Source organism: Cetorhinus maximus, chromosome 25 (genome assembly GCF_964194155.1).
Source record: "Cetorhinus maximus chromosome 25, sCetMax3.hap1.1, whole genome shotgun sequence".
In the NCBI taxonomy this organism is placed as follows: domain Eukaryota; kingdom Metazoa; phylum Chordata; class Chondrichthyes; order Lamniformes; family Cetorhinidae; genus Cetorhinus; species Cetorhinus maximus.
The window spans coordinates 33,212,720-33,239,322 of NC_135903.1; the positions used below are offsets into that span (position 1 = coordinate 33,212,720).

At 41.0% G+C, this 26,603-nt stretch overlaps 2 protein-coding genes across 8 annotated transcripts in view; one reads left to right on the forward strand and one right to left on the reverse strand.

The window, feature by feature from the left end:
- The window catches only part of fam171a2a (family with sequence similarity 171 member A2a), a 274,581-nt gene extending 255,209 nt beyond the window's left edge, over positions 1-19,372 (forward strand). Inside the window, exons 6-8 of the mRNA XM_078529773.1 lie at positions 3,691-3,807; positions 9,876-9,999; positions 13,482-19,372. Of these exons, the coding sequence (XP_078385899.1) occupies positions 3,691-3,807; positions 9,876-9,999; positions 13,482-15,033 (1,793 nt within the window). The 3' untranslated portion in view covers positions 15,034-19,372. The remainder of the gene's footprint in view (positions 1-3,690; positions 3,808-9,875; positions 10,000-13,481) is intronic.
- Positions 19,373-23,854: 4,482 nt separating this feature from the next.
- The window catches only part of LOC144668036 (progranulin-like), an 84,253-nt gene continuing 81,504 nt past the window's right edge, over positions 23,855-26,603 (reverse strand). For all 7 annotated transcript variants that reach the window (XM_078529763.1, XM_078529767.1, XM_078529764.1 and 4 more), the window contains exon 14: positions 23,855-25,821. In XM_078529763.1, coding sequence (XP_078385889.1) covers positions 25,681-25,821 — 141 coding nt within the window. In that variant the 3' untranslated portion in view covers positions 23,855-25,680. The remainder of the gene's footprint in view (positions 25,822-26,603) is intronic.

A 26,603-nucleotide genomic window follows, 5' to 3' on the forward strand; every position in this document is an offset into this window, starting at 1 on the left:
TTGATGCTCTGTTGCTTTATCTTTACCACAATAAAAACTATCTACAAATTTCACCACTATATCACTTACAGTATACAACAACAACTTGCATTTATATAGCAACTTTAGCATACTAAAATGTCCCAAAGCACTTCACAGGAGCATTATAAGGCAAATGTGATGCCAGGCCATATAAGATATTGGGACAGATGACCAAAAACTTGGTTAAAAAGGAAGATTTTAATGATTGCCTTAAAGGAGGAGAGAGATGTGCAGAGGTGGAAAGGTTTAGGGAGGGAACTCCAGAGCTTAGGGCCTAAGCAGCTGAAGGAATGACCATCCATAGTAGAGTAATGAATATTGGGATGTGCAAGAGGCCTCAATTGGGGGAAGCGCAGAGATCTCAGGGTTGTGGCAGACATTACAGAGATAGGGAGAGGTGGATTTGAAAGTAAGGGCAAGAATTTTAAAATTGATGTGTTGCCAGACCGGGAGCCAATGTGATGAGTGAACGGGACTTGATGTGAGTTAAGATACAAGCAGCAGAGTTTTGCTACCATGACCTCTCTTTTCCTTCATGACTTGATCCAGCTGGTTGGTCTACACATTGGTGCTGTTGGCTGTTTATTTAATTTTACAACTGGTGTAATCAGAATTGTGCTCATGTGCTCCATGTTAATAGATAGCAGTGAGGTGTAGGAACTGCCCCTTTCTACATGACCCAATGCAATATACACTAGGGATTGAAGCTGATGACCTTCATTACAGGTTCAATCCCTGGCCCCGGCTATAAAATGAAATGGATGACTGCAGCAGAAGAAGAGGTTTACAATGTTGCCAAAAAGAATAGTAAACTTGAGGATCGGGAGTTTTAAAATCAGCAATGGATGCCCAAGAAATTGATAAAGAGAGGGAAAATAGAATATGAGAGTAAACTTGCAGAAATATGAAAAAAGATTCAAAAAGCTTTTACAACTATGTGAAGAAGTGATTAGCGAAAGCAAATGTAGGTCCCTCAGAGGCAGGAGAAATTATAATGGGGAATAAGGAAATGACTGAGAGATTAAGCAAGTACTTTTGCCTGTCCTCACAGTAGAAGATATAAAGAACCTACCGAGGATTGTGGTGAACCAAGGGTTTAATGAGAGTGAGGAACTTAAAGTAATTAATATGAGTAACAGTAAATTACTGGACAAATTAATGGGACTGAAATCCAACATATCCCCTGGGCTTGATGGTCTACATCCTAGGATTTTAAAGGAGTTGCCTGCAGGGATAGTGGATGCATTGGTTTTGATTTTCCAGAGTTAGGGATTAGATTCTAGAATGGTCTCCGTGGACTGGTAGGTAGCAAATGTCACCCCGCTATTAAGAAAAGGAGAGAGAGAGAGAAAACAGGGAAGTATAGGCTAGTTGGCCTGACATCTGTAATAGGGAAAATGCTGGAATCTATTATTATGGATGCGGTGATAAGACACATGGAAAATTATATTATGATTTGGCAGGGTCAACACATTTTTATGAAATGCAAATCATGTTTGACAAAACTATTAGAGTTCTTTTTTAAAGATATAACTATTACAACAGATGAGGGAGAACCTGTGGATGTAGTATCTTTGGATTTTCAGAAAGTATACGATAAGGTGCCACACAAGAGGTGGCAACGCACGAGATTAGGGCTAATGGGATCGGGAGTAATATATTAGCATGGACTGAGGATTAGTTAACAGAGAGAAAATAGAGATTAGGAATAAACGGTTATTTTTAGGGTGGCGATATATATCGAAGTGCAATGTATCCAAGTTTGCTAATGACATAAAGCTAGGTGGCACAGTAAACTCCATGGAGGATACAAAGGGATACAGTCCAGTTAAGTCATTGGCCAAGAAGGTGGTAGATGGAAATTATTGTGGGAAAGTATGAAATTATCCATTTTGGTAGGAAGAAAGGAAACACAGAATATTTTTTGAAAGTTCAGAAGCTATTAAATGTTTCTATTCAAAGGAATTTGTGGTCCTTGCACACGAATCACTGAAAGTTAATATTCAAGCAGAGCAAGCAATGAAGAGGGCAAATAGTACTGATGAAAGGTCACAAACCTGAAATGTTAACTTGCTTCTCTGTCCATGGATGCTGTCAGACCTGTTAAGTGTTTCCAGCATTTTTTGTTTTTATTTTAGGCAAATAGTATATTGGCCTTTATTGCAAGTGGGCTTGGAATATAAGAAGAAGGAAATCTTGCTACATTTCTGTAGCACTTTGGTGACACGACACTTGGAGTATTGTGTAAAGTTTTGGTATCTTTATCTAAGAAAGGATATACCTGCCTCAGCAGGGGTGCAATAAAGGTTCACCAGATTGATTCCTGGGATGAAAGGGCTGTCCTGTGAGGAAAGGTTGAATAGAATAAGCCCATATTCTCTGGAGTTCAGAAAAATCATTGAAATGTGTAAAAGTCTTAGAGCATTTGACAGGGTCGATATTGATGGGCCCAGACCACTGGCTGGACAGTATAAAATTCAGGGTCATAATGTCAGGATAAGCACTCAGCTGTTTAGAACTAAGATGAGAAGAAATGTTTTCATTCAGAGGGATAAATCTTTGAAATATCCTACCCTAGAGAGCTGTGGATGCTTAGTCGATGAGTAAATTTAAGGCTGAGATTGGGGCACCGAGGAACTTGGAAGGATGTTAAGATGGGGCAGGAAAGTGGAGTTGATACACAAGTTTGACCAGATTTTTATTGAATGGCGGAGCAGACTTGAGGTGGAATATGGTCTACTCCAGTTCCTATTTCTTATGGTCTTATGAAAAAATATTTTACAAGGATGAGATCCGAACTGACAGGTTCTAACGGTCAGGAAAGATTGAACAGGCTGGGTGTCTTTTCTCCAGAAAGTGCAGGCTGAGGGTGATATGATAGAGATCTTTAATATCATGAAGGGGTTCAATAAGGTACATGTGGAGTTTTTCCACGTACGGGGGAGTTCAAAACTAGGGGTCATAAATGTAAGATACTCGCTAATGAATTCAATGAGTAACTCGAGAGAAGCTTATTTAGTCAGAGACTAGTGGGAGTAGGGAACACATGTTTGGGGTGAGTAGCATGTAAGCGTTTAAGAGGAAGTTAGATCAATAGACGAGGGAGAATGGAATAGAAGGATATGGGAATTAGGTGAGATGAACTAAGGTGGGAAGAGGCCTGTGTGGAGCATGTACACCAGCAAAGACCTGTTGGGCAGAATGGCCTGTTTCTGTGCTGTAAATTCATGTCAGTGTTTTCCAGACCATAAAAGTATGGGACCTCAGAATTTTGTAGTCTTTTATTTAATCTCGGCATTTCCTGGATCCCCGCTTTCTCCTTTTTCCAGAATTGTATCTCTGTGATTCCCTTAAACTGCAAACCTTTTGTAGGTTTATGAATCTTACCAGAGTTACAAGAGCATCAATCATGCAGTTCAGCCATTGAGAGAGGAAAAAATTTCTTGGTAAAATTTTGCATTTTCTCCAAATGCAGTCATCTTTTCTAAACATGCGGTGCTCTTCCGTAAATCAAAGTCAGAAGACAGCAAATCTCTCCAATGACTCCTGAGTATGGTTCAGAGGCTGAACAGAGGGGTGGGAAGAAACATTTTGGCTGCTGAAGACTTGCTGTGCAGCCAGCTCTGAATTTCAGTGCATGTGACCACTTTTCAACAACCTGTTTTTCAGGGGCCTGGCTCAGAAGTGGAACCGGGGTGATTAAGAACGACGGAGGCCAGTTCACGTGGTCATACATTGCTCCGCAGCTAGGCTACTGGGCCGCAGCCATGTTTCCGTTAACCCAAGGTAAGCTGGAATGGTTTGTCTAAATCCTGCTTTTTATGAAGAGAGAGACTAAAGTTGCTCCTTTAGTGAGCAGATCAGGAACCAAGTATTGACTTTTGAGTAGTTCCTGCTGTCGAACGCAATCATCATACGGAACTCTGTTTGCATCTAAAACTCCAGTGAATTTATTTTAAAGTATTCGATTCCTGGATTGTATCCTCCCACGATCTGAAAGGGAACAATAGGACCTCCTGTCAGTAATAGGTTTACTGGAGCATGGAGAGTGGTAAAAAGTGAGTCAGATGCACAGAAGGTCACTCGGACATCAAAAAATAAATCAAAAACCTGCAGCGTGGAAGTTTGGGGCTTAATAAGAAAGGAAGACTTGCATTTATATAGTGCCTTTCACAACCTCAAAACATCCCAAAGCATATTACAGCTAATGAAGTACTTCTTGAAGTATGGCCAATGTTGGAATTTTGGAAATGTACCAGCCAATTTGTGCACAGTAAACTCTCTCAAACAGCAGTATGATAATCACCAGATAACCTATTTTTAGTGATGCTGATTGAAGGATAAATTGGCGAGCACATCAGGGAGAATGCCCCTGCTCTTCGAAATAGAGCCATGGGATCTTTTACACCCTCCTTGGAAGATCGAAGGGATCTCCTACATCTCATCTGAAAGACGGCAGCTCCGCCAGTGTAACACTCCCTCAGTACTGCGTTGGACTGTCAGCCTTGACTTTGTGCTCAAGTCTCAGGAGTGGGGCTTGATCTAATAACCTTCTTACTGAGAGTGCTACCCACTGAGCCATGGCTGACGTTTTGCCAAGTAAATGAGATGTACAGTATCACAACTATATATTCCAGAAGTAAATTAAGCACTTGCAATCAAATCATGAGGGCATTTAACAGGGGATGGGCAGAATCACAAAATCTTACAGCATTGAAACGGGCCGCTTTCCCCATCAAGGCACCCCACTGCTCATTATACAAAATGGGCTGAGCTTAACGGCCAAGGTCGTGGCCCCATCCACTGGCCAGAAAGCTGGTGGCAAACCTTCCACAGGCATTTCCAGGAGCTCTGATGGGATTTAATGCTATCAGGCAGTCTACTGTCTGCCGTCCTGGCTCCCATTGCCTTTAAAGAGAAGATCCTAACTCCAGGAGCTGCCAGACAAACATATGGCCAGCAGCTGTACAGTCCCAGCAGCACCACTGTTAGGTATGATGGTGGCCACAGCTCGGACAGTAGGAGGTCCAGAGCAGCAGCAGAGATTGCAGCGGTTCAAGAAGGCAGCTCACCACCACCTATTCAAGGGAAATTAGGGATGGGCAATAAATGCTGGCCTAGTCAGCAAAGCCGACTTCCCGACATCCCCAGCCCCAGGTAACCCAACAAATATACCTTGGCATAGGACGTAGGGTTATAGCATGTGGCATATGCCTTCCTGCCGCTAGTATTCTACTGACAGCAGCAGGTTGAGGCCCTTAATTGGCCACTTAAGAGTCTTAATTGACCTCTAGGGTGGGAAGGCTGACCTTGATATTTCCCACCCCACCTTAATCGGGGCAAGTCATGAAGCTGACGGACTCTCCACCCCATACCTTAGTACTCAATTATACGATCTCTGATGTGTTGGGGAGTTACTTTCTGCCCAATATGTTGCCACATTTTGTGGCAACTGTCTTAATTTTGTTTTAAAGGAATTTATGGTCCCTGTTTCCACAATTTCTGGCAGAGAATTCAACATTCTCACTCTTCTGTGTAAAGCTATTTTGTCTAACCTTCACTTTAATTTGTTTTGTGCCTATCTTCAATTTGTGTCCCCTCGTTATTATCTCACCAGGCAGTTTACCTAATAATTCTTCATGATCTTTATAACCTCCATGCCCCCATGTCTCTTCCATAGCCTCTCACCCATTCGTGACCATGGGCAGACCTCAGAAGCTATACCTTTGAACTGAAGATGAAAAAAATTAAACTTCAGCCTAATAAACTCTGACTCAAACACACTTCACACTGGAAAATAAATGCTCATTCATAGAACCTATTCATAAAATTTAAATCCCCCTCAAGTGGTCAATCTGTTGTACAACCAAATATCTCTTTCATTTAATACATTAAAGACATAAAATCCTTTAATAAACTCTTCAAACTGCCAATCAAAATGTGAACACAGCCGCCCCGATAAACTAAGTGGTTCTGGACCTTTTGAAACTCAGCCAAGCATTCATAAAGGCCTCAGGTATAATAACAAATCCTGGGAAATTTTAAACAATGGGTTCTATTGAAATTGCAAAAACGGATAGCTGATTGCTTCTTGTAAGCTACACCAGATGGTCTGTCAATCAATACACTCCAGCACTGGTGTCTGTTTTTTCACTCAAAGTGAAAGATATAGACTTTTTTTTCAAATTTTAAGGGATGTGGATTTAAATCACTTCAGATCATGACCTTTAAACAGACCACAAGCATTTTAATCTTCTCCATAAAATCATGGTTCCCATAGCTGAGAGTTAAGGATGTTGGAACAACAAACATTGGGTGTTTTGGGTGTGTTTGTACTCAGCAGTCAAATCACATGGTCCTGCTGAATTCTGGCTTCCTGCCAGTACGATTCACACCCCATCCCCCTCACTTTTCTGGCAAAAATGGGTTCTGCTGGCAATAGAGGCGGAGCTTCCTTACATGGGCCCTGCCCGCTATTTTTAAAGGTCTCCCAAGTCATCCTGACTCAGCGAAAATCCAGATCAAAGTCTTGAAAATAGATTGTGGTTCAGACATTTCCCAAGTGGCCTTTGAGCTCCTACATTACAACTGTGATTCTTCTTCAAATGCACCTCATTGGCTATGAAACCACACTGGGACACCCTGAGCTTGTGAAAGCGGCGCATAAATGCAAATCCTTTTCTTTCTTTGGACCAATATGTGGAGAAGCCTGGTATTGTGGGTTCCACCTGTGTTACTTCTTCCAAAACACAATAGGATGCTGCAGTAAATGGGAGGGGTTGAGGAAGAGAAGTGTGCACTGTAAGACCTTTCTGGATGGAAGGACTAAGATGGGCCAAATGGCCTTCCTAAGTTGCATTGAGCAGGATTAATTCTGGTGTTGGTATTCAGGTCAGGCGAGCTAGGCAAGGATCTCGTTGGACCACAATTGTGTGTCTGAAGGGATCCCCATTCTTTTACTAAACTAATTAAATATGCTGAACTTCATAAGCCTATAGTGAATAAACCCAGATGGTGTGTGGGTGCAACATTGAAGATTTGAGAAGTGGTTGGGAACTTATGACCAAGGCTGCTGGATGTAATATTTTTGCAGATCTGATCTGCTTTCAGCCCTGATTTTGTATTGTAACTTTAAATCCGCAATTACACTAGGAATTAAGATGTGTTGCAGTTCACAAACGCTGTTAGTGATGGTAATGATTGAATGCCAAACATATTTCAAAAGGGATTTGGATATATACTTTGAAAAGAAAAATATAGACAGGGGCTAGGGCCCAATTGGATAGCCCTTTCAAAGAGCTGACACAATTTGATGGGTCGAATAGCCCCTTCTGTGCTGTAAGATATTACAATTCTATATTTGAATGACAACTCATTCTATGTGTTGTGTTTTATGTCTCGGAGATATGAAGAGATGACACACCAGTTTCTATGTCTGAACGGGAACTTTATTTACAGTGCTTTTTAAATGTCCATACTCACGCTTACTGTTTGCTTTCAGTTTAGTTTCTCCTTCTCAGTCACCACATCCAGGCTTGACTAACAGCACACAGAACAGAGAAGAGTCAACAGACACACACAGTCAAACACTGAACAATTGAGTACTACATTATGCAGTTGCTAGACTCTGACAAAAGAAAGTCTTCGTCAGACTTTGATCATTTTATTTGTTTTTATGTAAAATTTGCATTTATCAAAGCAAGTGGTTACTGGAGGATGAAGTCCCTTTGCTTGAAGCATTTCTCAGGTTAGGTGTAGCATTCACTGAGGATAATACCACTTGTGGTTATCTTCAATGTATCTCAGTCCCATCATTGGATAAAAATTTCCATTTCCCACACAAACCGCTGAGAGTGAGGAACGTTACCCAATGGTGAGCTACAGGCATGAACTCACACCCACCCCATGGATTGAGTTTGAACGGCCCAAACATATGATACACAGGACGCCACAGTCACAGAAATAAACTTTCAATCTCATCAGTATGGGCTGAATTTGAATATCGAGAGGCTTGCCAACAATATTTCACAGGAATTAAAGTATTAAATTCTTCTTGGCTTTCCATTTTAGTGTTCCACTTCTTAGAATTTTACAGCATCGTTCAGCCCATCATGAGTGTGCCAGCTCTTGGAAAGAGCTGTCCAATTAGTCCCATACCCTTGCTCTTTCACCATAATCTGGCATTTTTTTCCCTTTTCAAGTATTTATCTAACTTACTTTGAAAGCTATTATTGAATCTGTTTCCTTTCAAGTGATGCATTCCAAAATATAGCAACTCGTGCAAATATTTGTTTCCATAAGGCCCCTCTGGTTTTCCAATTACCTTAAGTCTGCGTTCCCTGGTTACCAATCCTTCCGTCACTACAAACCATTTTCCTTATTTACTGTATCAAAACCCTTCATGATTTTGAACACTTCTATTAAATCTCCTCAATATCTTCTCTGCTCTGAGGAGAACAACCCCACTTTCTCTAGTCTCTCAACGTAACTGAAACCTTTCATCCCTGGTAATATTGCTGGGATTATTACATTAAACTAACGAAACAGCTGGTGAGTTTAACATGGGTCTCAATGGCCTTTGGTCCCTTGGAGTCAGGAAGGGAAAAATCAGCCAAGGTTCAATTCTAATAAGACCCTGGAAGGTACAATTCTTGCAAATAATAACTATTCTCATCTTAGTAAATGCTTGGACAAGATTATCTGCACAGCATCTCGAGTGGGATTACTATATCACCATTCTCAGCAGCTTTTACCCTTGATGTTTAAGTGTTCCTGACACATTATTAGTCACTCACAGGGACTGAGAGGCCTTGGGTTTTGCCCAGTTTCCTGTTGAAATCCCTTTTCCACATTTGGCTTGCGAGAACCGCACAGCTGCAGAAATAAATGTTGGAAACTCAAACCAGAGCTGTGTAAAACTGGCCGTGTCCGTCCAGAAACCTGGCTTTAAATGTTGCCTTGACTTGAGAGAATATTTCTTTTGGAGAATTATAACGGAAATGTGAATTCTCTGCTTATAACAGAGAATCACCTGTCTTGGACAAATCCTAACAGACACCAGGACTGGATTCTTCACTTCACAATGCGCACACTCACGCCAGAACCGAGTGCAAGGGTGACAATTTGTCTGAACAACACTCGTTGACAGAATAAACAATGTTTCAGCTGAATTTAAATAGAAAAGTTGCAACATTAATATCTTAATGCTGTGCATTTTACTGGTAAAAATTATGCATATAAATAGTATCTTGGCAATCTAAGACGTCTACTATACTGTGTATATTCTACGTAACCTTATGACTAATGTTCCACTGTGTAGTAAGTGCAAATACTTAAGACAGGCTAGAGTTATTTGTAAAAAAATAAACAAGGGATCTGGAAGTATTTCTGGATGTAGTCAGTTTTACCAGTCTTCCCTACTCCCACCCTCTTAGGTTAAAAATATTTTTAAACACCAACTTGTGGTTCACTAGTAAAGCATATAAGTTAATGATTTGGAAATTAGGAATGAGGGAAAATGGGCAGGACATTCCCACCCAAAGAGGGCATAATAACAAACATGATAAATGGGTTCAAGATATGATTAAATGTCTTTCTGGATGAAGAAGAAATGAGGGGATATGGTGGGTAGGTGGGATTTTTATATCAAAAACAGATAGGTTTGTTTTAATCCCTCCCTGTTACTTAAAAACCCTAATGTTCGCCTTCTGGCAAGTAATAATAAACAAGGGCACAAAGGACATTTTTCAAAGGCTGATGTTGAATAATGTAGCCATTTATGTCTGCTTCTGTCATACTGGCTTTCTTTTGAAGTTTATTAACTTGTAACTCAGAATTTTATTATTTGTTTACAGCTGCAGTCAACCCCTCGAGATTTGGAGACATCACAACCTACCATACCATATTTCTGCTCACCATTCTTGGAGCGATGGCTCTTTTGGTTTTGGTTCTTCTGTGCTTGCTTCTCTATTATTGCAGGTAAACCTGTGACGTGTTTTGTTGTTTTCTTCACAATCAGTGTCTAATTTTTTTTTTCTTCTCCCTTTTACCCCTTTATTCCCCCTTCAAGGATCATTTGCTCCTTGGGTCCCGAACACCCAGGAGGGTGGAACGTACTGCGTCAAAGATCACTTGCCCCCCACTGATTGATTTTCAGGATCCTTAAGCTTATGAACATGTTAAGAGGTGATAGAGGAAGTTGCTATCTTCTTCTGTCCTCTTCGGTATGAAATTCCCGATCTCAGCTCAGACCTTTAGCTGAGAACTGACAAAGTCTACCTGACTGAGGCACAGCAGCCTAAACGTACAACCAGCTAACTGACTCAGGCTAAAGCTACAAGCAACTATTAACTGGGGAAGTCAAATTAACTTTGTAGTCCTTGGACTATTAAATTTCACAAGAGACTTTGCTATTGGTAACCCTGTGAAGTTTGTTGGGTTTTTTTTACAGCAAATGTTTGCTCCAATCACTAACTAATGAAAGTTGTGCTCTTGTTGGACTATAATTACTTTGGGCTGAACTTTCTGGCCCCGCCCAGGTTGGGGAGAAAAGGCAGACAGGACCTGAAAATACTGACACCAGCTGGCCTGCTGATTTCCTGATTTAGTTCCCAGCACTGGTCATTTCGACAAAAGCGGGTTTGGGGTCAGAAAGTTCACCCCCAGTGGGGGTGAGCACAAAGGCGAGATGGCACATACATTCACGCTGCCAGACATCATGACCGTTCCCTGGCTCCAACCTGCCCTGGGCCATTCTCCTGGAGGCAGGATGGAATGGGGGGAGAAGGGTGGGTGGGTGCAGCAGGGCTACTCACCCACAGGTGTTGGGTAGCTAATTGACCTTGTTAAAGGTCAGGGGGAGATAGTGGTGTAGTGGTAATGTCACTGGACTAGTAATCCAGAGACCCAGCCTAATGCTCTGGGGACAGGGGTTCAAATCCCACCAGAGCAGCTGGAGGAGTTTAAATTCAATTCTATAAGGAATCTGGAAAATAAAGCTAGTCTCAGTAATGGTAACCATGAAACTGTCATCAATTGTCATAAAGATCCACCTGGTTCCCTAATGTCCTTTAGGGAAGTAAATCTGCAATCCTTACCTGGTCTGGTCTACATGTGACACCAGACCCCCACAGCAATATGGTTGACTCTTAACTGCCCTCTGAAATGTTCAGTTCAAGGGCAGTTAGAGATGAGCAACAAATGTGATGCTCACACCTCGTGAAAGAATATAAAAAAAAGCCAATTCAGGCCTAATATCAGAGGCCAACTAGAATTTTCCAGTTGGCCTTCAGGTCCCTGGAGACTGGGGACAGCCTCCCAGTGGTAGATCGAGAACCAGCGCTTTCTGGCAGGCCTAGAGTCCGTCCCTCCCCACTGCCTGGCTTCAGCTGCAGCCACAGGTCTCCCCTAAGGAGCGGTTTCCCTGCCACAATGGCAGCCTGGCTACCGAAGGAATTTTTAAAATTTGAAGTTAAACAAGTTGGAGAGAGGGTGTCTCCTTTGTTGGCGTGCCCTGTCCCTCGCTTGCTTGAAAAGGTAGGTTGCTGCTTCAATGATGGAGGGCTTAAAGTGCAGCATTTTCTATTGTTTATTCCAACCCCTGTGTAAATAGCCATTTTTCCTTTCGAGTATCTGCCACATCTCTAACCTCTGACTTCATGGCCTGTAACACAAGATTGTGCAGCATAGTTTTCAGTTATAAATAACTGAGGTGTTTTAAACTAGATTGCATGTCCTGCTACTTGAGGGAATCATTCAAAACTCTGACTTGTTTTTGTAGTTCACTATCAGCACATTTAAGAACAGAAAGAATATTCTGAGGGTTGCAGACATTGGACACCAGGAGATGGGGTTCAAAACCATGACTATTAGATTTCTATGCTAGTAGTCAGGCTCCACCTGCTGGGAGCTGGTGCTGGTGCAGCATGGGGAATTGAACAATAGGATTTACCATCAAAATATAAGAATTATTTTCTTAGTCTAGGTGGATGGCTTGTCTGCCAGTCTTGAGTGTTACAAAAGCGTGGGTGTGTTGCCATGATTTTCCTGTTGAGGGGGAATTCTGGTCAGTGTGCCCACAATTTCCCAGTATGATGACAAGAATGAGTAAACCCAGCCCCAATTTATTGCCATTAGCAACCATCCATTTTGCAGCGTATAGTTTAAAGTGTATTGTGGAGTGATGTTTAATTTTCAGCATACTGAATCAGCCATTTCAGTCGTGCTGCTACGTGGAGGTGACACTCCTGAATGGTGACACTGAGAGGGGCCTGGCGAGACTGTACAGTGTCACACCTGGAACAGGAAAACATAACACTTTCACTTGATGATAGAGCCAAAAGTAGAGTAACCTTATAACCAAGTGATAAAGTAATGGTTTTATGAATCAGCTATGCAATGAGTCAGTAGTAGATAAAGGTTGATTTAGATTAATTTAGAGTGAGGTCCAGTGGTGTCAGTGTTGTATTATTTCATTATCATTTTATCATCTTCTGGGTTTTTGGTTTCAATTCAGTTTTGTATTGTTGGTACAGATCAGGGGATACAGCAGAAATACCTGAAGATCCCTTTACCAATCTCAGCAACAGTGCATTTGAGGGTACAGTGAACAAATACTGGGTTTTATTTTTCTGTAGCACTGCATACTTTTGGGTGTTTGCAGTCCTCAAAGTGATGTTTGTCACAAAGCTGTGGTTCGCATTACTGATTACATGTTCTCCGTCTCCCTGGAGATTACAGGGTGGGTACCAAAAGTCTGTATCCTGATGCATCACAACTATATGGGGCGGAACAGCTGCTCCAATGGTCTTCTCCTCTCATTTAAATAACGTTCATATGTGGCTGCTTGTATAACTCTTGTAATGCACCTTTAAAGTACAGTGTCAGGGGTGAAGTAGCCAATCGCTGTACATTGAAACTAACAGACGTGGCACAATGATGGCTAGTGTGGAAAAGGGGAACTGAGGTTTTAGGCTATGACAGGTTGGATTCTGCAGGTGCACAAAACAGCGTTACTGCTGTCCATGGTGAGTATCGATAGGTTATTCAGCTGTGAAAGGGTGAGCTCAGATAGCCCCTGCTTCATGTTCATGTGCACTTCAGAGCGAAGATCACTTAATTGTGACCAGGAGTTTGGAGAATTGATACTTTGTGTTCCCCACCCCACTCTCACCCTCGATGCCCCCTCAGCCAAGGGGCTAAAGTCAGTTGTAGCACCTCAATGCACTCCTGGCTGTGACCAGTGGCATAGGCCATTGCTTCAACGGTGAAGGTCAAATCAATTGAAAGTATATTTTTAGTGGGGTAATCCATTATTTTAATTCACTGTATTAAGTTGTGTTTGAAATGTAAGCTATGTTCTGTTGTATGCGTAAAAGTGTTTACCTGTCCTGTCATTTTAAATGTAGATGTGGTGATTTTAAACTTGTAGAAGTTTCACTAATAGAATTTTTATTTAACAGGAGAAGATGCCTAAAACCACGCCAACAGCACAGAAAATTACAAATCGCTTCCACTTTAGACAGCTCCAAGAAGGATCAAGCCACCTCCATGTCTCACATTAATTTGATCAGTACCAGCCACTTGGAATCGGTGTCCTCCAATGGGGATATGGATGTCCACACACCGATCCTGAAATCCGCCTTCAGTACATCTCGAGAGTTTGAGAGTTCGCGAGAGGAGTTCTTCAAGCAGATTCCATTTCGGGATTCAAGTCAGAAGATGAGGCACATCAGCAAGGCATCCACTGATACTTTGGCTCATCGAGGAAATTCTAAAGAAGACTACCATAGGCCGGTGGAGAGCTTCCCATTGAAAGTTGCAAGGTCCATGGATGCTTCCGGAGAATTAGAACCACCTTTAATGGACGACTACAGACGAAGCTATAGTTCAATGGTTTCACAACAACCGATAGATGAAAAAGGCAGAGAGGTTCATGCCAGACGTATTTTGGCTGAAAGTAAACTTTGTGCGAATGATCCGCCCTCGCCTCCACCATTGCCGCCACCTTTTGAATCCCTCGTTGGCCACAAAATGGATAATAAGCCTTCAGAATACATGATGTCCCAGTCTGTTGATCACCTGGCCAGGCCTACGACATTGTCCCAGCCAGGTCAACTGATCTTCTGCGGTTCTATCGATCACATGAAGGACAACATGTACAGAAATGTAATGCCTACTTTAGTCATACCTGCCCATTATATGGGATTAACTTCCGATTATCCTTGCATGGATCAGTCAGCGGGTGTACCATCAGAACAGTTGGAGATGAAAGGGGCTCCCATGTCCCACCAGCATGGGCCTCAGCAGTATCAACATCAGCAAGTGCAACAGCCGACCCCCCAATCGGATGACGGAGAAGGCAAAGGATGGGGACCCCATTCTTCTTCTATGAGCGGCCCAATGGCAGTGTTACTAAATGAGTCCGCAATGGCACAGATGAATGGAGAACTGCAAGCACTCACCGAAAAGAAGTTCTTGGAGCTCGGGGTAAAGCCCCAACATCCCAGAGCCTGGTTTGTATCATTAGATGGCCGTTCCAATGCTCATGTCCGGCACTCCTACATTGATTTACAGACAGGAGAAAGGATCGGAAGCAATGATGCTAGCTTAGATTCTGGCGTCGACGTGAATGAAACAAAGCCCGGCAAAAAGGCGAAAGAAGACCGTGATAGGCAAGTCCCTGGAAACATGGCCTACAGTAAGCTGGTCTACATGGATGACACTGAGCAGAGCAGCAGTGAAAGCAGAACAGCCGTCTGTTCACCGGAGGATAACTCCCTCACCCCTTTGCTCGAAGAGACTTCTGAACACAGGGAAACAATTCACCGGCGGGATCGCAGCAGAGGGAACAGCATGAGGAGCAGCACCAGCGAGATCCACAGGGATTCCACCACCAGCCCGGAGGAGGAGATGCAAGACCACTCCGAAGGGGCAGATGACCAAGGTGAGAATAAAAAGAGTCCCTGGCAGAAACGAGAGGAGAGACCTCTGATGGTTTTTAACCTGAAGTGAAAAGTGGACTTATTTTTCCAAGACCTTGAACAAAATCTTCACAAGTGTTTGAAAATGCATCAGCATCCCAACAGAAAATTTGAGCACAAACAAAACAAAATGACAAAGTCTGAAGCAACATTTCTGGTGACCTAAAAAAACTTCTTCAAGAGAGAATCCAAATGGAGGAGGAGATGATGAAAGCAGCAAACCAGTTCTTCCAGAATGTGTGCATTTTTTTTGTTTTGTAAAGCTGAAGAAATTGCTGTGAGAGAGGAACCAATCCCGGTGACAAAACTGCACGTCTGCACGTTGGAACATGCTGTCTTTGTCAATGTTGTCTTTAGAACTTAATACTGAGTTTTTGTAAAAAAAAAATATCAGTGTGGTACCAACCCACACAATAAACTCAGTAACTGTTTTTCCTGAGGAAGATGAAAAGACTATATAATGGTTAGGTCCTTTTTGTTACTTTAATTGGAACAACCCTACCAAATGAAGCAGTTTCTTGCTTGAGGAGCAGTAATTTTACATGTCACAACTTTTTTGAATAGGAGCATTTTTGGAAGGTACTTTCCGTTTTCTTTTTCGTACTTTCCTTAACTTGACCCAAAACCAATCCCAGTAGCAGACCACATAGACCTGGTCCAGTACTCTCCAAGTGCCTTCTTTATGTTTAAGTTGTGCAAAAAGGAGGGAAAGCAACTGACGCAAAGTTGCAGGTGATGACAAAGAGCCTAAAATTAGGAAGTCAGAATTTATACATATTTTGTAAGTGTGATATTCAATATGTGCAGAAACAGTTAAAGAACAGTAGCCCAGTTACAAATTACCACTGTGATTTTTACTAGACTGCAGCCAACCTGCCAGGTAGGAGAAATAATCACAGGTACAATTAATTCAAGTGCTGTTTTATATTTAAATATATTAGTTGCGTCGAGATGAATTGTTCAATTAATATATGTGAAAGAGAAATAACTAGTAGCCTGACGCCTATAGGGATTACCTAGCAAATGAATGATGCATTTGTATGATTTCTTGTGTAAATCAGCCAATGTACATAATGACTCGTGTAGATTGATGCAAGAGTCTAAACAAAGTACCTGTCAAGTACATTATCTGTGCACCTGTTATGAGGGATATATCTGGCCATGTAAAGGGTAGGAGGGCCTAATTTACTTGAACAATGGGCCGCATTTTCAGCCCTTCTGCCTGAAGATTAGGAAGTGGGGGGGAGGGGGGGTTTAGCACTCTGAAAATAGTTTACATTCACCAGTGCCCCATTACCTTGGCAACGTCCGGTGTGGCCTACAGTGAGGCAGGCCCTGGGTCTGGCAATAGGCCCATTTCAGATTGGGATTCTGTGATGTCAGTGAGACTGTGCCTGTCTTTTACTGAGCTGGCTGGATGGGACTAGTAACAGTTGACGGCCCAGCACTAGAGAACCCTAACAATAGCTTCCTAAATCAGGCTGGGATGAGCAAGAGTGCTCCTCCACCAGGGATCCACAAATTTAGCCTGGACCACTGTGTTGTGGCACTCTCCCTCCCACTGCCCCAGCAGACCTCCTTTCTTCAGCCTAGAGGTTGACAAAACCACCCCTGGTTACCCAAACTCTGGCCACAACATGCCATCCCAATGTAAATGGGGTCCAGCCCTCAAAATGGCCCAGACCTATCAGCACAATTGCCAAGCATCTGATTGGCACCTTCAACCAGTCAGAGACTAGAAGGTTGTTCAGAGGGAACTACACCCTAATGACTGTAAAATATTGCTCATCCAATATATTGTCAATCTATGTCAAGTGAATGTATTCACCACAAAACATTAATTAGTTAAAAAGAAATCAAAGTGAAATAAATGTTAAGATACTTCTATTACTGTTAACTCCCTGTAGTTTATTGGATAATGTGAACAGTATATCTTACTGAAAGTGACTCTCTGCTTTGTGGTATACACGTAATAAAGTATTTAATTTGGGCCCTCCAAACAAGTATTCACGTAACAGGAATTTTCAGAGAGGAATAAACGCAGTGCTTAGCTGCAGAAAATGTTTTTCACATTTTTGTTTCTTTTTATGAATCAGTAACATCAAATATAAGTCAAGTAATAGTAATGCAGTGTATTAGTACACATTGTCTTTTCACCTGATAGACTTGGGTTCAAAACCCAGCCTAGGCGTGTGGGATGGAAGGCCCCCTTGTCTGCCAATTGAAATGAGTCCAGGAACTATTGACTTGCAGCTTGGGAGATGCTTCCCCACAGCACAGAACTCACTGTAATTGGACCCAAGTTGCAAATCCCAGTGAAAGGCCCTAACATGATTGGATGAAAAAATGGAAATTGTCAGGTTAACATTGTTGGGACTAACAGGCTGTTCTCCGTATCTTACCTTGCTAAAGTTGACCGAGGCTGAAGATGGTGGTGCATAAGAAAGGGTGGGGTATTCCAGTTATCATCACCGATAATTGGCAAATATTGCATGACACCAGAAATGGAATTAATCGTTTTAGGATATCTAGTTTAAAAAAGCATCATCACTGTATTGGACAGATACGAGATTATTACTTTACTAATTCATATCTAGCAAAAGTTTATTTCTTTTGACATGAACGTTGCTAAGTTCATACCCTATTGTTGGTTAAGAGCAGACACACAGCCATACCAAATTTTAATTGATATACTGAGTTCTCACAGGCCATTGAGTGAATGAATGATACCCAATTTTCATTAAGCTTAGACTTCTTATTCCATATGATCCAAAGTAAGCAGAACCTTTTCTTGCAATACAGAAACTCATTCATAAAAATATAAAAAGTGAAGACTAAAATTTAAATGTTGCATTCAGGTATTCAATTCAACAAGCACCAGATAAACAGTCCCAATATTGATGATACCTCTGGACCGTCACATCCCCAGGGAAACTTGAATAAAGTTTTTTTAAAAATTAAAGATTGGATTTGAGTAGAATGAGTCCAGCCTGCTTTTTCAATTCATAGCCAAACAGCTTATGAATTGGAGCCCAATCTACATTACTGATTCCCCCCCTCTTCTGCTGACATTACAAACATACAGAAAGTGATGGATGGTAAACAACCTTCTGGTCCATCAAGTTTGTGTCTCACATCATTTGTATATCACAATACATACACTCCCCACCATACCCAGAAGCAATACAACCTCATGGGATTCCAACAATGTAACATGAAGTAGAAGACGGGGAACAGCAAGGTCCCAGGTCAAATCATTTCTATCACAATATTGTTAAAGACAGTGTGGAGAAAAGGAAATTTTCTCAAACTAAATTAGGGAGAGTGCAGCTCTCATGGTACAACTGGATTTTAATTAACTTAAATAGATTTGTTTCAACATTCATTTAATGTGCAGGGGGGTGGATTTAATAAGCTACCAGATAAGATTAGTCCTTGGGTTTTTTCAACATTCATCTTTTATCCAATAGATTTTATACCTTAATATGTCCTTTTTACATCCTAATAATCCATCCTAGAACTCAGGTGAGCCATAGCCAGCAGGGAAATGATGCTATTTGTTTGTGTCCTAGGTTCTTTTTGAAAACTTCAGTTGCATACAGATTGTCATTGTTTGCATCACTTGAGATGCTTATGCTGAACACATGATCACAGGCAATATTTGATCAATAACAAAAATGTTGACCAGCGGCAAGACGGTGGAGCCTCTTTTCGAGGCTGGGACCCAATAGAGAGGAGCATGGCTTGTGGAATCAGCCGGTTAGTTTTATAGACCTAGTTCGAACCTGTGTGCCCCTACCTCAAGTGGAGCACCACAAGATCACCTCGTAATAACCTAGGTTAGACCAAAAGTATATTAAGGAATGTATTTTTTTTTATCCGTTTAAAAAAACCTGTTAATTGAGGTGCCAACATTTCCTGTTAATGCACATATTCAACAATGTAATTTTAGGCTCAAAATAAGAACAACTTTAAGGGTTATTGGTAATTGTGGACTTATTGCTTTTTTTAAACCTGATAGACAATTGTCTTGTGCCATCAGTTCACACCTCCTTTTGGAGAGTTCATGTCATTGAGTTGTTTCAGATAGTGTGCCACAACTGAGGTAAGATGAATGACCCGGACTGTTTTTGCTGGATGTAATGTATGTGTGGCTACATTTTAAACTGATTATTAGTGCTAGTGACTTGGTGTCTCTTGTTTGACTCTTGGCCACGTTTTGTTTTTACGAGGTGGTTTTAAACAGAGATGTGTGCTTGGTATCCAGTTTGCTCTTTTCAAAGACAACATGGTCAAAATGCTGTGCAATCTTTTTTGCTTGTTCCTAAAGTTGTTAATACAAAGCTTATTAAAAATGTTTGAGAAATGAATCCAGCTTTTCTGCATTATTGAACAAATCATTGAACTGGGTTAAAAATTGTGTTGCAAGATTGTGTTTATAAATCACAATACCTAAATTTCTGGGGGCTGAACCCCTCCTCACCTCCCAGTAGACCCAAGTAATGTAGGCCAGAAGGGTTTGATTCCACATCTGTGCTGAATTAGTTTATTATTTCCTGGGCCAGTTAGGGGAAAAACCAGCAAATTTCCTGCTGCTGAAAAATGTGGATGTGTTTGTGCACATCAGGCAAGGACTGGTCTGGGTTTATCAGTAATGCCTTGCCTGGTCAAATAGCCAATGGAAAGTTATTCTTTAGGCTTAGTAAAAACAAATCACTTGTTAAAAGGTAACCTATTTCCTATTCTGCTGCATAAGTTGCTGCCTTCAGGACAGGAAGGGAAACATGGGGGCAGGGAGAGTTTATTTTGTAGTTGCCATTTAAATAAAATGAAAGTTCTTACTGCAATCAGTTGAAACATCTTGTCTCACTCATTCCTCCTTAGACTAGCGCTGTCATTTCCAGGAAAATAACCGAGGGAGTGACCTTGCGCACTGGGATGTGCACTTTGTTTGAACAGTTGAGGAAGAAGTGAATTATAAACATTGATTAATAAATGCAAATGCTCTAAAGTTAAAGTAGGGAGGAAGCAACAGGTATAGCATGGATGATAAATTGCATTCAATGAACAAGAACTGAGGGTAGGTAATCCCCATCTTCTTTCTCCACTGTTTATCCTGCATCAGAAAAATGCCAGTGTTGCACAAAAAAAGGACTTCAATTTCAAGGTCAGCTTTTAAAGACTTATGCAATGAATCATATAGGTTTTGAATGGTAAATCCAGATGTTAGTATTCGGTTCCGATGTGAAAATTGCTTATTTGCCACCTTACAAATAGATTTGAGTTCATTTCACAGAATCACAGAATTTTAACGGCACAGGAGGTGGTGTTTCTCACGTGTCGGTGCAGACTCGATGGGCCGAAGGGTCTCTTCTGCACTGAGAGATTCTGTGAGGTCATTCGGCCCATCATGTCTGCACCAGCTCTCCAAATGAGCATTATGACCTAGTGCAATTGCCCTGACTTTTCGTGAATCCTTGCACATTGTTTCTATTCAAATAATCATCTAATACCCTCTTGAATGCCTCGATTGAACCTGCCTCCACCACACTTCCAGATAGTGCATTCCAGACCTAAACCACTCGTTGCAGTTGACATGACAATATTGAAGAATTAGAACAAAATTTGAGGGGGAAAAATAGAGGACTATACCAAAGATAGGTGATTGATTTCAAATAAATAGAGCAGTTTGTTATTTAAGAAGTCAGGCTACAGTCAGGTGGCGTGTCATACACACACATCATTTTCCCATTATCTGATGTTACACTAACTGACTCTTTTCCTCCATTCATTACATTGTGATTACAATATTCCCTCCTTGGCAGCTCATCACTATTCTTCTCTGTCCTTTTTTACAGGGCGACCTGTTCCAAATTGTCAGTGAACACCTCATTAAGTTCTCATGGGTCCTGGAATCTGCTGGTCAGAAAGATTCCCCTATGCATAGAGGGAATGGTTTTATTTTGTGAATCGGCCAAGTACAAAGGGAAGCATTAAGGGAGTCAAAGCCAGGAGAACATTGCTATTCCCTCAGACAAAGCTATGCAGGCCTTAAAACCCAGTCTGTTTTTTTCCTGTTTTGAATTTTGTGCTCCCAAGATTTCATTTGTCTCCGTCCTGAACACTTCCCTCACTGGCGTCTGAAGTTTAAAATCCCGACACTTGGCTCAGTTATCATCAGTATTCGGAACTGCTTGAAAATCCATGGAAACATTATTATCCACTGGCTCCACGTGCCCTGCAATATATTTAAAAAAAAATTTGGACAGCTACTGTGATTGCATCTGTTCAGGAAACTGATTCAGTTCCACAGAGGAATACATCTGTGTCTGGCTTATGCTCAGGCAATCTCAGGACCAAGCTGCTTTGGGGCATGGCCAGAAAAAGAGATAGAAATAAGCAATACTGAAAATACTCAGTCAGTCAGGCAGTATCTGTGGAGTAAAAGACATAGGTCATTGACTTGAAACTTTCATCAGAATTTGAAGTTAGAGATGTAACAGATGATAAATACAGAAACAGGGTAGGAAAGGCAGAAGGGAAGGTTTGTGATAAGGTGGAAGGCAGGAGTGATTAAATGACGAGAGTGACTCCTAGCTACAGCATCTGGGAAATCAGCAGTTTTGTCTTACCATTTGCATAATTTCTTAAAATAAAGCCTATTGTTTTGTGCATATCAAGGTGAGCGATATTAGTGGCAGAGAACAGACCACTTTCCATTTTAGACACCCAATGTCAACATCAAGCACTCTTGCCAAGTGGTAACAGACAGCTGTTGAGTAATAAAGACACATTCTTCTCTGTTCTCAAACCAGTTGTAGCAGTGTGCCACTTTTTCCATTTTTCACAGCAACAGTTAACTAAACCAACCTTCAATTTAAGATTATGTTCTCAAAGTATTAGAGGATATGGGGCAAAGGTGGATATATGAAGTTAAGTCGCAGATCAGCCATGATCTCATCAAATAGGAGAACTAGCTCAAGGGGCTAAATGGCCTCCTCCTGTTCTTTGACCTATTCTAAGCAAATGCCAACTGATGCTGAGTTATAGGCAGTTATATGGCGTGGACCTACTCCCACTAGCAACTAGATTACGTTTACACAAATTTACAGGAGGCCTTGAAGCCAATGAACAGAAGAGCCTTGGCAGACCCCAAAAGTGAAGACCATTCTCTAATTTACTGCAGCACCAAATTTCTGCCCCCCCACCCCAACTCCCAAATGCAATTCCTTTGAAAAAGAATCTATGGCTACCTTAGAAACCGGCACTCTGAGGGAAATATGTGGACATTCCCAGAAACCTGGAGCATTGAAACGATTATGTACCATCTTGACTCTAACTTGGGTTTAGCACCAGGGACTGCTTGCCATTTAATAGCACAGATGCAGCAATCCAATTCCAATTGGGTGGAATTGGTACTCCACCCAATACAGGTTAGTGGCTACAAGACTAGAGAGACTGTCTTTAGGTCTCAGTGAAAGGGTGGGGGGTGGGGGGCGGGCAGGTGATTCTTACCAAAAATGTCCTCCTTGAGTTTCTTTTTCCTAAATGTAGGACAATGAGGTTTAGTAACTCCTCACAGGTGCACAATTTGACATTCAGCAGTTGTTTTGTTTTGCATTGTATTTAAAGCCTCTGGCAGAAATAGTTAACATGTTTCTCCAAGTGCCGATGCATTTAGGTAATGCGTTGCATAGGTTAGTGCTGCTAAAACAGAGTGGGGGTTGATGAAAAAGACTCTGTAATACGTTTTCAAATTCCAATTTTATCTTTCAGGCTTTATTGCACTCTTGCTGCTACTTTGACACCATGAGGTTGGAAACAACTAATACAGTTGAGTGTCAGCTGTGGCTCAGTTGACAGCACTCTTGCCCCTGAGGCAACAAGGTTCAGGGCTTGAGCCCAAAAATCAAGGCTGTTATTCTAGAGGGAACACTGTACTGTTGGAGGTGCTGTCTCTTGGATGAGAAATTAAACCGAGGCCTCCTAGCGTGGATGTAAAAGATTCTGTGGCACTATTTCAAAGATGAACAAGGGAGTTATCCCCGGTGGGTGTCCTGGCCATTATCAATCCCTCAATCAACATCACAAAAATGGATTTTTTGGTCATTATATTGCTGTTTGTGGTATTTTGGTGAGTGCAAACTGCCTGCTGCATTGCTGACATTACAACACTTCAAAAGTACTTCATTGACTGTAAAGTGTTTTGACACATCCAGTGATTGTGAATCTATGTAAATACACATCATTCTTTCTTTGCTCCTGAAATTCAAAATCAGTTTCTGGGCTAAAGCAATATTCGTTATCCAATGACTTAGATTAAACAACATAACACAGCAAAGGTGGAACATAACGTCAGAGCTCTTTTTGGCTTGCAGTATATTTACAGGCTACAAAACAAGCTAGCAACATAGATGTGATTTATCTCCCCCTTTTTATACAGGTCCTAGCAAAAGTGGAATATTATTAATATTCTAGAGGTGCAACAAAGCAGACCTATTCTAATCTTTTAGATTTAAAAAAAAACCATGGAGGAGAGATGAAATCCATTTGGAATGGAGCAGAATTAAAATGCAAAATTTATAATAAAGGATAATTTATTTACAAAGTGACTGAAATCTTGGCAAAATCTCAGTGCAAGACAAGAAGAAAAGAACACATGTTTTTAGTTAGTGTAGATGGAACAGTCTTTGTAGCAATAAAAGAACATTTGCAGACCTATCGACAGCACAGGATTTGATGTGCATTGTACTCACATGGTTTCCCCAGACCAAACAAATCTCTGATGTGTGGTGGAACACAAGACACCAGTTTTACTGGGATGCTAAGTTTGTTTAAATAAACAAAAAATATTTCAGATAAATTTATTTTTATTTGTAGCAAACATTCAAAAAAAAAACAGGATAACTGCACAGTATGAGCGATTTGATTTGCATCATTTAGCTGCAAGAACTCCCTTCTGGTAATGCCAAAGCAATATTGTAGTGCCATCCTTTCAATCATCCAACAACCACATGGTCAAACCGCAATGGTTGAAAGTTCTAATGAAAGGATCGCACAATGAAGTGGTTTTAAATGGTGGCCACTGTAGAAAAATGGCATACATAATGAGATGCATTGTATAGCGGATGCAAGGATTTCAAAACGCAGAACTATCACTGGATCAGCAGCATGACCTCACCCAAGGCTAGACTTTTGGATCCATATGTTCATGATAACAGTAAAGTATAGTAAAAATTAATCCATTACAAGTGAAATGACATCAGATATTCTTCTAGCATATAAAGCAAAAAATTTCAAAAGATGACAGTAAACAGACCACTTGGCTGTTTTAATCATCAACATTTACTATCATCACCTCACTGAAGCTGTCTTTCGCTAATTCTACAAGCAACCAATGCCCTCAAAAAGAATTGGCAAATCTTTTGCCTCCCTCATATTTTTTAAAAAAGCATTGCTGAGATGGATTCTAGTTCGATAAAAACGAGAACGGATGAACAGAATTTAAGTTAGGAATCAGTAAGATTTCAACAAGTCCCAACAAAATAGTTTTAAAAATGTATCTACCATTAAAAATCATAACTCATTTTGCAATCTGATTAAACAGCAAAGAACTTAGTAAGCAAGTTAATAATCTGCCTAAATCAATTAATTTCTGAATTAGTACTTAAAACCATCTCAAAGATTGTATCATTTTAAGAATTGTTCTCAAATATATCTGTTGTGTCTTGTTTTTATATAAAAATGTTACTGTATGAGGTTGGTTTGGAGCCTAATGTAGAGGAGTGCCGCTCAGTGCCAGGAGAAAGATCAGATCGCTGTCTGGTCCACAGAATGACACATTCAGCTGGTGGGAGCTAAACATACATACATACAAATTCAAGAGTCACATCCACCGATAAAGAAATGTGCTTTGGAGTGACTAGTGCAGGGGGAGAAGCGCGCACATCAGGTCCATTCTATTTGGCAGGGAGTGTAGCATAATCCAGGCCTAACCACAGGAGAGAAGAGGGGAGATGGTTTCCCCTCCTCTCCCAAACCAGTGGTTGCACCAATGTACTGGGTCATCAAGGTTCACCATTTTCAAATGTCTTACCGTGATTAAACGGTCAAGAGTATTAACCTGAGAAACATACTCAGTGCACACTAAATCAAAGGGCTTACAGCAGAGTTAAGAGCAGATTTTAATGATTTTCAGACAAGAGATAGGTCATCTATCTCAAGTATCTATGTTTGAATAAAACTCCAATTGGGTTAGTAATTTAATCAGATAGGTTGCCTGCTTGTATTACTTTACATTGGGATGGTTTATAAACCTGCAAATTTCCATTTTGTAAGATAATCAAGCGGCTGGCTTTCAATCTGGTGCAATTTTACATTCAACATCCATGTAATGCACAAAAGCAGAATCAATACAGTTTACAGAAGAGGTTCCTAAAAATGATTTTATAGTGAAGAGGATTAAAATCTTTCAAGAAAAATATTCAGGGGACTTAAGCCAGATTTTCTGCCTCAGAACTGTTCTTTACTATTTCAGGAACTTGCTTTATGCTTGATTAGAAGATTTACCATACAAAAGTAACCCAAAATTTTCTATTGTACAATTCCCGAGATGTCACACTGTAACGTTTTGTTTTGGTGCATTACACAGTTCAAGTAGATTAGAGGCACAAACACATCACAGCCTTTCAAAGGCCTTTTTCTGCTTTGGAAAGAAGAGGTCCCATCTCAGCCGACGTCGTGGTGTACAAGTTTTGGTTGCTCCATTACAGGTGTAGCCATTCGGGCAACAATGCAACTGATCGTCACAGCAAGTAGCCTGCAAGGTAATTCAAATCTTACATTACAGCAATTAATAACCATATAACATTACGTCACAGGATAAGGATGAGAGGTGTATTCACAGTGATTCTGAATCTTTGCAAGACAAACAATGAATTCATTATGGCACAAAAGGAGATTATTCGATCCATCAAGTCCATGCCAGCTTCCTCTAAAGAAATCCAATCAGCCCCAGTTCCTTGGTCTATCTTCATGTCTCTGCAAATTTATTTCCCTCAAATACCCATTCAATTTTCTTTTAAAATCATTGATTGTCTCAGCCTCCACAACCCTCGTTCGGAGCAAGTTCCAGACCATTACTACTCGCTGCGTAAAAAAAAAAAGTACTTCCTCACATCCCATGTTTTCATGGTTTCATTTCACCTTAGAAATGTTCAGTGCTAGTGTTGCTACTCTGCAGTTGAGAATCAATGAAGGAAAGATATTTGCCTGGACGGCCAGGATCGACTCCAATCCAATGAATATTTGGCACCTGTTTTAGAATTTCCGCTTCTTGTCCAGGCAAAGCTGCCTTATTATGAATACAAAAATAATGAACTTAAATGTGTAAAGTGCCTGCTGGACAATCACAAGCTGAGTTTGATAAAACTAAGTCTTTAAACCAGCAGGAGGAGGCATTTTTACACTTTCAACTGTTCATTTCCATTTCACAAGCAAGTAAAGATGATGCATTCCACAGATTCACTTTTATACATTTGGGGCTAAGCATTGTATTTTTGCCTTGTTGACCTTCACATTTCCATACCTCAAGATCCAAAT